This window comes from Lemur catta, chromosome 10 (genome assembly GCF_020740605.2).
Source record: "Lemur catta isolate mLemCat1 chromosome 10, mLemCat1.pri, whole genome shotgun sequence".
In the NCBI taxonomy this organism is placed as follows: domain Eukaryota; kingdom Metazoa; phylum Chordata; class Mammalia; order Primates; family Lemuridae; genus Lemur; species Lemur catta.
Genome location: NC_059137.1, coordinates 18,478,996 through 18,495,463, shown reverse-complemented (window position 1 = coordinate 18,495,463; position 16,468 = coordinate 18,478,996). Strand labels below are relative to the sequence as shown.

The following is a 16,468-nucleotide window of genomic DNA, read 5'->3' as shown; positions in this document are numbered from 1 at the left end:
GTAACTCAAGTGCTTTCAAGCAGGAGAGCCTCTTGGCTGGAGTGTCCACTGATTTTACTTTAGAACGACTTAAAAATGAACCAACAAAACAAAATACTGAAAGTGAAAAAATATCAGAAAATTGTCAATTAGAGTAAAAAATGTTTTGAGACTCAGACACGGAGGCTAAACCCTCACGGAGAAAGACTGTGCCTGTTCCCAGAGAGGCACCTCTGCGAGGCCTGGCCGGCCCGTCGTGGATCTGCCGAGGGCTGACGTGCACCTGCACACTAGGTGTGTGGTCAAGGAGCCTGGGGAGGATTCCAGCACGTGGGTCTTACCAGTGAGCAACTGGAGGTCCGGGAGGGGCTCGGAGAGGACCCCCCGGCACTGCTCCTCCACCGGCAGCGGGATCACCAACAGCCCGTCGGCCAGCTGGGGGAAGTCCTTGATGAAGTTGTTCTCCCTGTGGAGAGGAGCAGAGAGACTGCCAGATCCAGTAAGTGGAGGCTGCAGGGGCTGCAGGGCAAGGAGGCAGGACGCTGTGGTCAGAGTAGACACTCCTGGGTGAGTGGCTTTGCTGTGATGCCTCTGGCTCCCGGAATCCCAGCTCTGAGAATGTGGCTATAAGCTCCTGAATCAACCTGGCTGTGGTTCAAATTCTGGCCCCATTGTTTGCTGGCTGTGAGATCTCGAGCAAGCTACTGTTCCTCTCAGAAGCTCAGTTTCCTTGTCTGTAAAGTGAGACTTAGATCTCAGGGCTGTTGTAAACACTTAATGGGATAAAGCTGCCAATGGTTTAAGACCCATTGTTCTATCAACTGTATATTGGGGCTGCTAAACGTCCCCTTGCAAAACAATGATGATGTTGAACCAGGATGTGGGGGAACAGAGAATAGCGTGGAGTGTTTGAAGAACAAAGGGGCAAGATTAAGCTGAAGAAAGGAAGACTTGGAAAAACAGATGTTTGTTACAGTGGAAGGGCCCTATGAGATTGTTTTTTGTTGGGGGGAGGGGTGTTCGAACTCCTCCTTTTACCCATGGGGAAACTGAGGCTGGGAGAAGGAGAGTGACTTGCTCAATGACAATGAATGGGTTAGATGCAAACCCCCATCTCCTGACTCCCAGGGAAGTGCTCATTCCCCTGCCCTAACATTTTTAGGTACCTCTATCCCTTCCTTCCCTGTAGGGCAATCCCAGGGAACAGAAGACAAATCCCTGAACAAAGGTAGTTTTAAGAGGATGGTGGTGACAGTGCAGCACAGGGAAGTAGGCTTCATTCTTTTAGGCAATAGACCTGCCTAAAAACAGACAGCCTGCCAAGAGAGGTGGTGAGCTTCCTGTTACTGGGGGTGTGCAAGCAGGAAACTTGACAGCCAGCTAGTATGGATGGTATCAAGGGCATTTCTGTATTAAATATGACTTCTGAGGTCCCTTCATATTCAGAGAACCTCAGAGTTAGAAACGCTAATTACAATCTGGAGAAGAGCAGGAGAGGGAGGAGGACGGGGAGGAGAAGAATAGGAAGGAGAGTGTTTATTACTTCATTTTGCCACCTGGAATGGGCAACCTTGAAATGAAAATGAGAAAGACAAAAACACAAATATGTGATGCCAAAGTGATGCCTTTGAAGCCTGCATCTCAGGCGGTTCAAAAGCAGCTATAAAAGTGTCAAGCGGCCCGGGTCACCTTCCTGTCTGTACTCTATGTCCCTGCATCCCATCCCAGGCATCTCTGAAGCTCATCATCGATTCATTCTTTTAGTGAGCACCTCTGAGTCCAGAGGATCTGACGTTACCACCATCTTCAACATCACCAGCATCACCATCATCATCGTCATCACTGTCATCGTCCTCTCTATTATTTATTGAATCCTTATAATTTGCTGGGATCTAGCTAAGCACTTGACATATATTTTATCACTTAATCTTCACAGTGACCCTGCATGATAGATAGTATTTATCTTTAAATTACAGATGAGTATCAACGAGATCCAGTGTTAATAGGTGGTAAAACTGGGATTTGAACCCAGGCTGCCTGGGCCTGGGAATATCTGCCCGGGCATGCATTGGCATGACGGTGAGTTTCGAGGTCCACACTTGCCATTTAGGCATGCTATTGTGTGTGGGCGTGCCATGTCTGCCTGTGGAGTCACACTTGTCTGTCTACGTGTGCATGTGATCATGGGTTCTACCTAAGTGGCTTGTCTTGGGTCTGTCTGCAAACCTGGGAGTGTGGAAAAACAACGTGAAGAGAAAAAGATAGCTTTCTAGTCGATGTTACACATAACGTGTAACACTAGCCAGCGTTTAGGGAACTAACTTTTCTCGTGCCTCCTTGTGAGGTGGCCTCTGGGGATACAGATCTTCCCTCAGAGATGTAGCAGGATGGAGGGGCATTCCATGCCTGGTTAGCCAACCAGCATGTGCTGAGCACATTCTCACCATCAAGACTTGTGCTGCAAGCTATGGACACAAAGATAGACTTGACTGTCCCCTTGTCCTCTAGATCTTTCCCGCCTACTAGGAGAGTCACCAATCGCCCATGCAGAATAGTCCGTGGGGCCTGCTATCAGGAATTCTGGGTGGGCTGGATGCTTCTGCACAAGAGTCCCTTCCCCATGAGACTCCAGGGGTCGTCTTTCTGGGTAGGAGAGGCCAAGGGTGGGGAGGTGGCGATGGCTCTGAAGACTGGCCTCCGGTTCTGCCCACACTGCGTCCTAGCTGTGTAACCTGGAGCAAACCACCCAAACCTCAATTTTCTCATCTGTAAAATGGGGATCATAAAAGCTACTCACAGACTGCCTTAGTGGAGCAGCAATACTAATAGTAGCCATTTATTGAACACCTACTGTGCACCAGGTACAGTTACAAGTACTTTATATTTAGTCCTCACCCAACCCTACAGAGCATGTGCCGTTATGATCCCCAGTTGGAGACTGAAAAGCTGAAGTACAAAGCGGTCATGTAACTACTCAAGGCCTCACGGCTGGGAAGTGGGACATTCCCAGAGGCCACACGCCTCATCACTGCTCAGGCGCAGTGTGCTGGAGACCTGCCTGTGATACACACAGGCTGTCAAAGCTGCAAGGACCACAGTGCCACTGGGTGCATAGAGCCTGGACATCCTGCGGCCCAGAGAAGAACCTGCCGCCATTAAAACGTGACTGCCCACTAGGGGCTCTGTCCCCAGTATGACCTCTCCAAGCCTCGTACCAATGCCATGGGATGGGCGGCGATCATATTCTTCACTAACTGATGGGGAAATGAGCTTTGAAGAGGTAATGTGATTTCCGTGGACTTACACACTGAGTGCATTTGAGAAATGGGATCTGAAGGCAAATCCATCTTTTTTCACTTTACCACCCGGGGGTCTCCATTTCAAATCTCTGGAAATGTGTTTATAATCGCAGAGGAGGGAAAGTAGTGCCACCTTCCCTGCCCCCACGTCCCTTTCCTCCAATCCCTCTGCCTTGTTGTCAAGTCAATCTTAGCTTTGTAGGGAGATCTGACCCTGGAGGGACTTTGGGAGGCGGGGGAGGTGGGGCGGCTGGCGGGTGACAGTCCCTCTTGGAGGAAGGCTTTCCCTCTACGCTTCCAGGAAACAGAGTCACGCAGGAGAAGGAGGGAGGAGACGGAGGTGGGAGTTAGCTGGCCAGTGGGGGAGGCTGGGAGAGAGGAGGCAGGCAGGGAGGAAGCGCCAGATGACAAGGCTGCGAAGGCGACCGCAGCGTTGTGTCCGTCCCGTAGGTACCGGGTCCCTCGCGGCTGCCTGGGCAATGGCCACGAGACTTGCACGGCCTCTGCCAGCAGAGGGCGCCCAGGGCCTTCGCATCCCCCGGCTCTGTCGGAGGCGAAACGCGGATGGGAACACCCGCCGTGGGGACTGTCCCTGCGCGCGGAGCCCCTCGGGAAGCCCAGACAGCTGCTCCCCAACCCACCCGCCTGGGAAAGGCAGGGCGCTGGCTTAAATCAGGGGGTCAGAAACCGAATCCAGACTCTAGAGCTCGCGTGTGTGTGTGTGTGTGTGTGTGTGTGTGTGTGTGTAGTGAAAACTACTAGGTAACTGTCCCCAGTAATGGAAAGAGTAAGATTTACTAAAATTTATTGATTGTATTTACTGATCATCATCTATGTTGCTTAGGGCAGTGTGTCAAGAGTGTGTGTGTGTGAGAGAGAGATTTTAACCTCACATGAACTCTGTGAGACAACTGTGATCCTTATTCCCATTTTACAGATGAAGACACAGATGCTCAGAGACATCAAGGCACTTGTCCGACCCAGACCCGCAGTCAGGAGGTGGCAGCGTCCAAGCTGGCATTCCAACCACTCCAGCTCGCGCCTGGCACTCAGCAAGCACACGTTGCACGAATCGATACAAAGCCTGTGCCCTCCGTCATGTCGAGATGAGATCAGGAAGTTCTGTCGTTTTGTTCTATGTCACACGGGCACGTGCTTTTGTGTGCACGGATTTCACTGTATCTGCGTGTCTATGTGTATGAGTGTTTAAGTGGATGTCCTGTTTCATTTAGCAACAGGGTCACTGTTTAGACAAACATCTCTCAAAAGATATCTATAAGAACTGTTCAATTTTAGTTGACACTACAGGGAAATGACTCATTGAATTTTTAAAACATTAATAGTAGATCCTGGGCCCTGGGGACTCTGGGAAGGAGAGGTCTCATTCATTCCATAAACACTTACTGAGGGTCTGTCCTGTTTCAGGGACCGTTTTGGCCACTAGGGACACAGCAGCGGAAAATCAGAGGAAGTGGCTCCATTTGTGAAGACCAGGAGGGGACCCAAATGCTGTATTAGGGTCTACAAGACCCCCAACAATCTAGCTCCTGCTGCTTTATTTTTTGAGCCCCTGCCCCCTGCACCACTGTTCTGCTGCACCGACTGTCCTTAGGTTCCTCTTACAGGGCATGCTCCCGTCCTGCAAGCCCACTAGGACTTGTCCCATCCCTGGGAGGGAAGTTCTTCCCCTCCTCCGCCCCTGGACAGCAAGTACTCATCATTCACACCATACACTGTTTCACTGCCTGCGAGAAATATTCCCACGATCAGTTCTCCCGGTAAACACTCTTACAGTATCTTTCTTCCATGAAAGGCTCCACAGTTTGTACCCATACGTGTGCTCATGGGAGACCGTGCTGGACGCCTGCCTTTCCCACCACACTGCTTAAGTTCCATGTGGGCCAAAACTGTGCCTCCAAGGTACTGCTGCCCCCCAGGACCTGGGTAACTAACTGAGTAAAACTGAGTAACAAGTAGGTGCACCATGACCATTTGTTGAAGCAATGAAGGAAGGAAACCAGAAACAACAGGAACGTGTGCACGACCCATATCTTTTGACGAAGCCCTTTCATAGGGTCCCAGAATGCTTCAGGATCTAAGAGACATTTGGTATTTCAGTCTAAACATCCAGTTTTTCCAAAAGAAGCTTCTTAACTCTACTCTCTTGCCCTAACTTCCTAAGTGCACAGATACCCTGGCCCCCTGGAGCTTGAACAGAGGGGCCAGGGACCACTGAGCTAGAGGGGACCAGATGGGAAAAGGTGATCTCCCTAGGCAGGGGCTGGCTGGGCCTCCCCTTGCTGGTGCGCACATGTGCATTCAGGTGGGAGTGGGCCAAGGTGAGCAACCCCGGCAGAGAGCAAAAGGCTCCATTCAAAAACTCCTCTTCCATGACACCATTCCAGTTTTCCCCAGCTAGAATAAATCTTTCCTATCACTTTAACCTCATGCATCTTGTTCATGGCAAGATTCCAGAAGCGGCCTTGGGATCTGGTGGTAGAAAGGGTATGGGGTTAGAAGTCATATAGAGATGGATCCATATTCTGGCTGTGTGACCTTGGCGGAGTCACTTAGATGTTATGAGCCTCAGTGACTCCATCTGTAAAGTGAGGGCAATGAGTTCAGCCTCAAAGGGTTGGGAGGAAAATTTATGTAAAATTATCTTTAATGCTAATTGCTTTTCTTGAATCCCAGACTAGATTCTGAATCTCTTTAAGGGTCTCAGAGAGCCCAACACAGTGCATGGCTCACAGTACATGCTCCTGAGCATCTGCTGAACTATGTGCAGAGCTGAGAGGCAAGCCTCATCACCCTCCCCCACCACCTGTGTATGACCTCTCAGTGACGCAAATCCTACAAACCTTTGCCGTGAAGATACACTGTGCCTAGCTTCCTCCTGATCACCCGTGCTCACAGCAAAGACAAGCAAGGGTCCTGGACTCTGCTGCTCTCCCCACCCTTCCCTAGGTCTTCGCTCCCTCTTCCACCCCTTTTAAGAATATGTGTGAACATTTTGGATACATTAATACATAGCAAACAGCCAGAGCCTTCACCCCTCAGTTCTGGGGAAATTAGCATTTAAATTGAGGCAAAATCACCCCAGAGCCAGCCAGCACTGTCTGCAACCTGTTTTTATTTGGGGAAAAGTAGGAATCTTGGTCTGGGAGCTATTGAGTCTGCAGGGAGGGGCCCACTCTCCCTGCCTGGCTCTCCGGCTCTTCCTAGGCTGCCCAGAACCTCCATAAAGGGTTGCATTAAACTCCCAGCACTGATGAGCACATCTCCCCTGGTTTATGCTGTGCCCGATCCCTCACCTCCAACTCAACTAAGCCTTTCTGCCAAGTGAAAGGAGTGAATTGGCTGAGATCTGGTGCCCTTCTTGAACCAGGAATTGGGAGACCTGTTTTCATCTTGGCTCTGTCACTGCTTGGCTGTGTGATTTGGGGAAGCCACTCCTGTTCTCTGGAACTGAAAGGGATAGGGGTGGGGGCTGGTACAAAATGTTTGTTTGAGACTCAGGCTGGAAGGCATTGGGCTAGATTTTGTTTATAGCTGTTCTGTAGCTGCTGGAGTCTATGAGGGCTGGTGGTGATGAAACTGATGCTAACATTGCATTGTCTAAGCCCACTCTGATGCTTTACCCTTCCCGGGGAGCACTTAGAAATTCTGTTCTTATATGATCTACTTCTTAATTATGGGTCTTATTTTAAGTTCTCTGGTCAAGCACTCAAGACAGTTATGGTATCGTGTGGCCTTTCATTCATTCATTAATTCATTCAATAAATCTTTACTATTGTGTGACAGGCATTAGGAATACAGTAATAAAAAAGGCATTCTCTGTCCTCCAGTTACTCACAGCCTGGTAGGAGGCACATAAGTGTGCAAATGCTTCCTATGTATGTGTGCACATGTATGCAAGGGAAATGATGTTTTTGAAATGTTAAAACGAAGCATTTTTCATTCTATGGAAATCATATTTGAGTTTTGTATCTCAAAGCTGACTTTGTAGTGTCTTGAGTTGGACAACAGTTTTAAAAGCCAGCCTGTGATGAAAGTGAAGGTTCCCTTCTAGATCAAAAGCCAGGCCTGGGCGACGCAGATCATTATGTTTTATTTTAATATGCAGATTGTACAGGTGATGACTTCAGAAGAGTTCCCACCAGACAGGAAAGGGAAGCAGGAAACTTCTTTCTGCCACTGGTGCTGCACAGAATTGTTGAAGATGAAGGCCAAGAGGCTGACAGATTAGCTGTGAGTGTCTCAACAATGCTCCTTCTGGAAGTCAAACCACCCGTCACTCACCCCAACTGTGAGGGTGTTGTCAACAAATGCTTAAAACATCAATAAAGGATTTGGGGAAAATCTCTGGGCAGTTGAACAGGGGCCATCGAGTTTGCTCCCCTAGTCTGGGGAGTTTACAAGCCCCTTCATTCAACAAGCCAACGTGAGCTCCCATGGAAAGGTGGCAAAAGGTGAGGAAGAGGCTTGAATTCAGACCCCCAAGTTCTGTACCCTCAGGGCAATGGGGATAAAGCTGTCAAGACTTCCTGGCATAATGCCCCCCTGATCCCATAGAGGCAGAGATGGTGGAGGAGGCTGAGATTAGAACAATTAGAACAAAGGGGGCTTCAGAGAATAGAGCCATAATGACTGTGGACTTTGGCAGTGGGTTCCAACCCATCATCCCTCTCTCAGAAGACTGCCCCTGACTATCCATGTCATGATGGTTGCCAGTGCGAGGGCCCGGAGCCAAGCTCAAACAAGAAATCACACAGCAAACCCCAGCAAGGATCCATAAGACCCATTTGCATCAGAGACCTTCCCCACCAGCATCTGCCGGCACGCCCAGGCCAAGCCAAGCGGTAGGGGAGGCGGTAGGGAAGGGAGAGACCAGGCTGGGGAGCTCAACTTTGAACAGACTATGTATTTACCCTGGAGAAAGTTTTATAGCCTTAATCAGCAAGTGGAAATACTTCTTTGCTATCAGTGAATGAAAACATGAGGAAATGATTACGTCGGTGGTAGAAAATTAAGGCTATGGCATTTTGCATACTGAGTTGTAGTGAAAAAGTGTTTGAACCCTTAATGGTGTACACAGATGGTTATAGGTTAGAGTGATAATGTTTAAGGTTCATGGGGGAAGTTCGGGGACCAAGGGAGTATAGAGAAGGAGCACTTTATGCAGACTGGAGAAGTTAGGAAGGCTCCCTGGAGGAAGTGAGTCTTGACTGATTGGGAGGGATTATGCAGTGGTAGGGAAAGGAAGAGAAGCGGAGGGGAGTGGAGGGGAGGGAGGGACCCTGGCAGAAAGAATAGCAGGCGCTGAAGTCCAAAGGTGTGTGTGTGAGAGGGAGAGAGAGAGAGAGGGAGAGAGAGGATAAAACACTGGCATGGCACATTCAGGAAATCGGAAGAAACTAAGTTTCCAAAGAGTGAGTCTGGAAGGTGGGAAACCAGTTATGAGGCCCTATGGTAATCCAGGTAAGAAACAATGAAGTGGTTGTATAGCACAATACAGAGAGGAGGCACAGCTCTGAGAGGCTTGGGAAGCAGCACCTGCTGGTCTCTATCATCACCTGCACGTGGTAGGAGGAGCCTAGGATATGTGGAGCAGCTGTGAGCCCGAGTGGTCAAAACCACGCCCCTGCACAGACTCCAGGCACCTGTCTCCCCAAGATCTGCTCGTTCCTAAGCACTAGAGCCGTCTGCGTATGCTTGTGTTTGTTAGCCATGGCCAGAGAACAGACCATGGTGCTTTGGCCCACACGGAAGTCCTCAGCCTCCTTTCTGCCTCTGCCAGCTGTCAGTCCATCGCAGCTGAACTGCTCAGCTATCTGGGAGACCCAAGCCAAATCCCCAGCATTTCATGCCAGCTCAGCCCCCTCCCAGAGAGAGGCTCTCAGGGCCACCATTTCTCCAGGTAACTCCGTGTTCCACGGCAGATGGCAGCTCGTGACCCCTTCCTTGCAGGCTGTTTCTAGGATCCTGGTTGCGGAGTTGCTTCACATGGTCCACACATATGGGCCATTCTAATCCCAGCCAACGCTCCCAGAAATGATAAGCATTCCTGTTCCCATGTGAGAGGAGACGAAACAGAGGCAGGGCAGAGGAGTGACTTATTTAAGGGCTCCCGGGTTTTTTGTTGGTTTGCAGAACCAGGACTGGCTAACAATCCATGTTCTTCATTTCTAACCCAGACCTGTTTCTGGTTGTGTGTTCTCAAGTGTTAGTAAGAACGACCGCTCTACCTGCTCGGCATCCTCTCTGAATGGTCAACCCCTTCAAAGCAGGGGCTGTGTTTGATGCTTCTCTGCAACCGTCTCTGAGCCATCCTACCAGCTTCTGAGACAGACCTCACGGTGTCATGTCCCCCAGGAAGCCTCTTTGGAAGCAACGTCCTTCTGTTTCCACAGCGCTAGACTCTGGCTCCGACCTCAGGATCACATCTCTGCTAGGATGTTCTCTGGATGTCTGTCTCCCGTCTCAGATTCAACATCCGGTGTTGCAGGAATCGACAGGACTAGCCCCCCCCAGGGGCTCCCCCTCCCCACAGTCTGACTCCAGAGTCCGGTACAGACACAGCCCACAATAACCGTCTCTTCTGGTTCAGGCCACCGTCCCCTACACAGGACTGCTGCACCAGCCTTGTCCCTTCAAATTCACTTACTATCCTGTGGCCAGAATGATTTTCTAAAATGATGACTCTAACCCACATGTCTCATTAGCGCCATGTCCTGGTATTTTATCACTGCCATAACAAATCGCCAGAAACTTGGTGGCTCAAAACAACATAAACTTATTGTCTTATAGTTCTGTAGGTCAGAAGTCTGACATGGGATTCTGGGATAACATCCAGGTGTCAGCAAGCTTACACTGTTTCTGGAGGCTTTAAGGGGGATCAATTTCCTTGTGTTTTTGCACTTCTTGAGCCTGCCCGTGTCCCCTGTCTCGTGGCTTTCTTCCTCCACCTTCAAAGCCAGGCAAGGCAAATCAAATCTCAGACCACACACTATTACCTTGTCTGGTTCTCTGCCTCCCTCTTCCACTTTAAGGACCCTTGTGATGACATCGGGGCCACCTGGATCATCCAGGCTCCTCTTCAGCTCAAGATCAGCTGATTAGCAACCTTATTCCACCTGCATCCTTATGTGCCCTCTGCTATGAAAGGTGACTCATTCACGGGTCCCAGTGACTAAGACATGGACATCTTGAGGGGGCCCATTATTCTGCCCGCCACAGTCTAAGTTTTTTTTTTTTTTTTTTACCAGGAGGGCTATGCTGCTGTCTCTCATCTGGGGGTTCGATGCCCCTTCTCTGTGTTTCCACAGCACCCATTCTGTCCCTACGCTAGCTTTTTCACGCTGGAATGTTTTTCCTGATCACTCTTTGTCTCCCTCACTGGACCAAGGGCAAGGACCATGTCTTTTTTATTCACTGCTGTGCATCCAGACCTAACACAGTGGCCGACGCATGCACCAGGGACTCAGGAAGTGCTTATTCAATGAATGAATGAGCTCCTCTTAGCTGAATGAAACCCTAGGGGAGACAACAAAGTTCAGCTGTGGTACTGCAATCTCCCTCCCAGGGGGCCTGGGTCATTGCCTTACTCATTTGTTTCCCTTCCCATCCTTCCCTCTCTTCCCTAGACACCTAGTACACAGAATAGCAAGCATCGTTTTTTAAGGCTAATACCCATTGATTGTTTACAACGTGCTAGACATAATTCTAAGGACTTTGCCCACATTACCTCATTTCACATTCACAAAAAACCTGTGAAGTAAGTACTCTTTGTGTGTGTGTGTGTGTGTGTGTGTGTTTCTTAAATGAGGGAAAACACAGAGATAAAGAGGTTAAACGCACAGAGTTTATATAAGCTGGGCTTTGAACAGTATAACCCTGTGTTCTTAAACGCTATGCAAAAATATGCAGTCAATGTTTACTTTTGCCCCTAAATGAAATGCTGAGAAGTAAAGGTTGACGCATTGTAAACGCCAGCGTTGGCTATATGTCCCAGAAGGATGCCCTTTATTGAATGTGTATCAAATGTGTTAGGTGCTCTGCAGGCTTTGTTTTGTTGCCAACCTCAACAATCTCGTGGGGTCGGTATTATCATCTCCCCGATGGAGGTGAGATCACTTTCCCAGAGTCAGGTATGATTGAATCAGGGCTGTCTAGCTCCTCTCTGCCACCTGTCTGTGTGGCCATGATCACACCTGGCTTCTTTCTTCTCTCTCGCCCACCCTCATTCATACACACGTGTGCATGAACACGCACACACACGCACAACCACACACCCAGTGAAGCCTGAGGAGCACAACATCTTCCTTCTCTAAATGTAAAACTGCTTCTACCAGTGGCATCAAACTCACTTAAGCATTCCAGGCATGACCGTTACTAACTCCTGCCCTGGTAATTGCGAGCCCTGAAATTGAAAGAAATTGCAGGCTAGAGAAACATTATCTTCTCCTCAGCTACTTCGCCCTCCATCTCCTTGCCTGTGTGTGTCAGCACTGGGATTCCTTGTGCTGTCATAACACCAGGAACGAGCCGAGGTGCTGTCACTGAGTCCTCTGGATCATCGTCCCAAACTTTCCCCTCCAGTTCTCCAGGGAAGGACTCAAAGGCCCTGCTACCTTGACATAAAACTTTAGACGTGGGGGTGGAGGAAGCTCAGCATCACTAGGTCCAACCTCTGCATTTTTCTGACAAAGTACCATCATTATCTCTATTTTTCAGATGCTATAAATGAGCTATAAATGAGGTTCAGGGTGGAAAATTCACCTTGGTCCAGAATCCACAACCTGGATGAAGCCAAACAGAACTGCAAACCTAAAGCCTGCCTCCCTAACAGGGCTGCAGGGCCCAAGTGCGGGAGGCCCTGGTTCAAGGTGGCGGCCGAGCTCTCTGACGGAGGCGCACCTAGCCTAGCTCTCTTGCTTCAGCCCAACCCCTGGGACCGTGGGCTCCAGGTTACCTTCCTCAGTCCCTGAGAGGTCTAGCTGTTTATTTGATCACAGTCAAGGGCAGAAGCCAATAGCCCTGTAACTTTAAAAATGTTTTAAGTCCAATTAGGATCTTCCTATTCTGGGGTTCAGGGCATTTTCTGATCTCGGGAGCCCTCTATCCCACAACGCCATTGCACTGTACACTCCTCAAGGGCAGGGGTTTCAGGGTCTCAAGCATCTAGCATAAGAGCAAACACACAAGAGGTGTACAAAAGCACTCGCCAAATGAGTCCAAGGGCTGAATCCCAGGGCATGTCATCATCACTGCTCATGCACCTGCAGTCCTGCCCCTGGACAGGGAGCCAGAATGCCCAGGTTCCGCGAAGCTGTGCCAATAACTTGCTGCACGGCCTTGAGCAAGTCAGTTCCCAGCTCTAGGGAGCCTTGCAGCCCTGAGGTCATTTGTGTGACTAACACAGGTGTCCCCACGTGGCTCCGACACAGACGGCTGAGAGGAAGATCCCACGATGAGGAGCTGCCCTGTTCTCACTTTGTGTCTTCCCACATGTTTTTGAAGTTGTCTTTGCCATCAGAGACACCGGGACCTGCATCCTGGTTCCACCTCTCACCCCCTGTGTGGCTCTGGTTGGACACAACCTTGAACCTTTCCTGGGCTTTTGTATCCTCATCAGAAAAATGGGAATAACGGTCAGCCTTGCCTCTCGTACTCGCTGTAAAGATGACAAGAGCCCATAAAATGAATTGCTTAGCAGAAGGTCTGAGAAGAGCAGGCTCTCAATAAATGGAAGCTATGGCTGCTGTCAGTGCTCCACTCCAGCACATTTTAATTTAACACACTCAAAATGCTTGTCGTGATTAGAAATAAGAAGGATGCAAATGGACCTCAAACCCTTTTCTTCTATCCCTGCTGTGATACATACACAATTTATTCAAGAGCTATAATGAGAACATAGGACATGTGGCTACTAATTTGGGGTTCTTTTCTTTATATCATGGAAATCTTTTTTTTTTTTTTTTTTGCTGGTAAAACTGATTCTTTCCTAATCACATACCTTGCCCACAACCTCTGGTAGAGTTGCTAATGCTAAAGGCAATGCCTCTAGCACCATAAGGTGAATATCCCCCTTCCTATGGCGGCATGTGCTGAAATTGCTGTGAGTGTATCTATTTCCCTAACTTTGGGAGCAGGGACTAATTGTCTTCTCTCTCCTCTTCCAGCTCCTAACAATGTATTGGGGACATAGAAGACGCTCAAAATGTTTTTAAAACTGAACCTCCAATAGATTGGACTCCAAATTAAAGGAAAAAGATATGTCAAAACTCCTAACTTAAAGTAAAAGATAGGAAAAATCAAAGCCACATTTTAACTGACCACACAGCATCAATTCATTTATAACTTCATTCCTGGTAGTAGTTAGAAAGAGATAACTTCTTTTTTTTTTTTTTTTAATCTTAACATTTAAAAACCCCAGCCATGAAGGGGACTTTGGAATCAAAAAACATGGCCTAAATAAAGCTGGTTATGGTGTGAATTTGTGGCTGGGGTCACATCTCTGAAAGTTTCTGTTTCCCTTTTGTCTTTCCCATCCTCCCTGGGGCACCTTGGAAATCTTTCCATATAGCCACCTCTAATGAGCTTTGCAAAATGAGAAACCTGCTGCGGTAGAAGAAAATCTAATAGCAATTGCTTTCTTGTTCACTCTCTCTCTCCCTCCTCTTTCTCTCTCTTTTTTTATTAGTCATTAGCAATGGAGAAAGAAAACACCCAAAGGCAATAGACAGGCAATAATATTTGCACGTGCTTTCTGCAACACTGCACTAATGAGAAGCCCTGGCCATCTCTCATATCTTTTCTTGTTCAATTCCAACAGTCCTGACATCAGTTGCAGCCAGATCTAGAACTCAGCTAGTGTGGACATTAGCCAGTTTGCTCCACAACCAAGGTGAGGTGTGTATACTGTTACGGGATGGTTGGAATTTGTTTTTAAGTGCTCCTTAAAACCAAGGGTTGTCAAGACTTAAAAAGGGCCTAAAAAAAAAAAATCCAATTGATGAACACAGTTTTTGGTCTTTTCAAAATTCGACATTAAAATGTAATTGAATCCAGTTCCTAAGACCCTGGATCTAGCTTCCCATCTTGTTAGCTACTGGTCATGTGGTCATAGGCAATCACAGGATTGTGAGAAGTCTCAGGCTTGCCTGTAATGACCCTACCCACACTCACTGAGACAGGATCTTACTGAGTGTATGACCTTGAGCAAGCTATTTCATTTTAGGAGCCTCAGTTACCTCTTTTGTAAAATGGGGATCACAGTAGTATCTACTTTTATAGACTCAATTATGAGGGACAATGAATATAAACAGCCTGGGCATATATTTGATTGTGTGGTCAAATCACACTGTTACTATGGTTATTTATTTCCCAGGAAGAAAGACCAAGTTAATGCTCTACCTCTGCCTTTTGCAACTTTGGACAAATTGCCATACCTTCCTGAGCTTCAGTTTCCTCATTTGTAATTGGGACAAAACAGCAGTGCTGGTGCTACTGAGTTGTAGAATTAACATGCTGATGCATGCAACATGGGACCTGGCACATCATACTACATGCTCCATAAATGTTAAGTATTGTTTTTATTACTGTTATTACTATTACTAAGAATATGGCTTAAGTTTTAAAAAATAACAAGCAGTAGAAAATCCCAACAAATCAACAACAAAAAAACTGCTGGAACTAATAAGTGATTATGGGAAGGTTGCAGGATACAGATTTAAACACAAAAGTCAATTGGTTTCTCATATACCACCAATGAACAACTGAGAATCTGAAATTTAAAAACAAAACACCATTTACATTAGCAGCAAAAAATGAAATACTTTGGTATAAATCTAACAAAATACATATAAGATCTATATGAGGAAAACTACAAAACTCTGATGAAAGAAATCAAAGATCTAAATAAATGAACGGATTCCATGTTCATGTTCAATATTGTCAAAATGTCAGTTCTTTCCAACTTGATCTATAGGTTCAATGAAATTCCAATCAAACTTCTAGTAAGGTATTTTGTAGGATTGAAACTGATTTTAAAGTTTATATGGAAAAGCAAAAGACCCAGAAGGGCCAACACAATATTGAAGAAGAAAAACAAAGTCAAAGGACTGACACTGTCTGACTTTAAGACTTTACTCTAAAGCTAGAGTAATCAAGACAGTGTGATATTGGTGAAAAAATAGACAAAGAGATCAATAGAACAAAATACAGAGCCCAAAATTAGGCTCACACAAATCTAGCCAACTGATCTTTGGCAAAGAAGCAAAGACAATTCAATAGAGAAACGATAGTCTGTTCAACAAATGGTGCTGAAACAAAGAGACAGCCATGTGCAAAAAGAAGGGGAGGAAGGAAGAAAGGAAGGAAGGAAGGAAGGAAGGAGGGAGGGAGGGAGGAAAGTATCTAGATATAGATTCTACAGTTTTCTGAAAAATTAACTCAAAATTATCATAAGCCTAAATGTACACAACAAAACTAGAAAACTTCTAGGAGATAACATAGGAGAAAAACTTGGGAACCTTGGGTTTGTTGATGCATTTTTAGATACAACAACAAAAGCATGATCCTTGAAAGAAAAAAAGATGGCAAGCTGGATTTTATTAAAATTAACAACTTCTGTTCTGTGAAAGACACTATTAAAATAATAAAAAGACATGCCATAGACTGGAAATATTTCCAAAACATATATCTGGTAAAGGACTTCTATCCGAAACATACAAAGAGTATACTTAAAACTCAACAAGAAGAAAACAGACAATCTGATTAAAAAAAAAAATGAACAAAAGAGCTGAACAGACACCTCACCAAAGAAGACATACAGATGGAAAATGAGCACACGAATATATGCACATCATCACGTCATTCTGGAACTGCAAATTAAATGATAAGGAAACATCACTATGTGACTATTAGAAGAACTAAAATCCAAAACACTAATACCACCAAATACTAGTAAAGATGTGGAGAAAACAGAAAGAGCTCATTGATGGTGGGAATGAAAAATGGTATAGCCACTTTGGAGGATGGTTTGGCAGCTTCTTACAAAGCTAAACAGTCTTACAATACAACTCAGCAATTGCATTCCTTGATATTTACCCAGATGAGTTGAAAACATGTCCACACAAAGTTCTATAGGTTTATCGTGACCTTATTCATATTTGCCCAAATTTGGA

The 16,468-nt window shown here is 46.8% G+C and overlaps 1 protein-coding gene across 1 annotated transcript in view; it reads right to left on the bottom strand.

Moving 5' to 3' along the window:
* ASTN2 (astrotactin 2) overlaps positions 1-16,468 on the bottom strand; it is an 808,895-nt gene that overhangs the window by 222,992 nt on the left and 569,435 nt on the right. Inside the window, exon 14 of the mRNA XM_045563087.1 lies at positions 321-445. Coding sequence (XP_045419043.1) covers positions 321-445 — 125 coding nt within the window. The remainder of the gene's footprint in view (positions 1-320; positions 446-16,468) is intronic.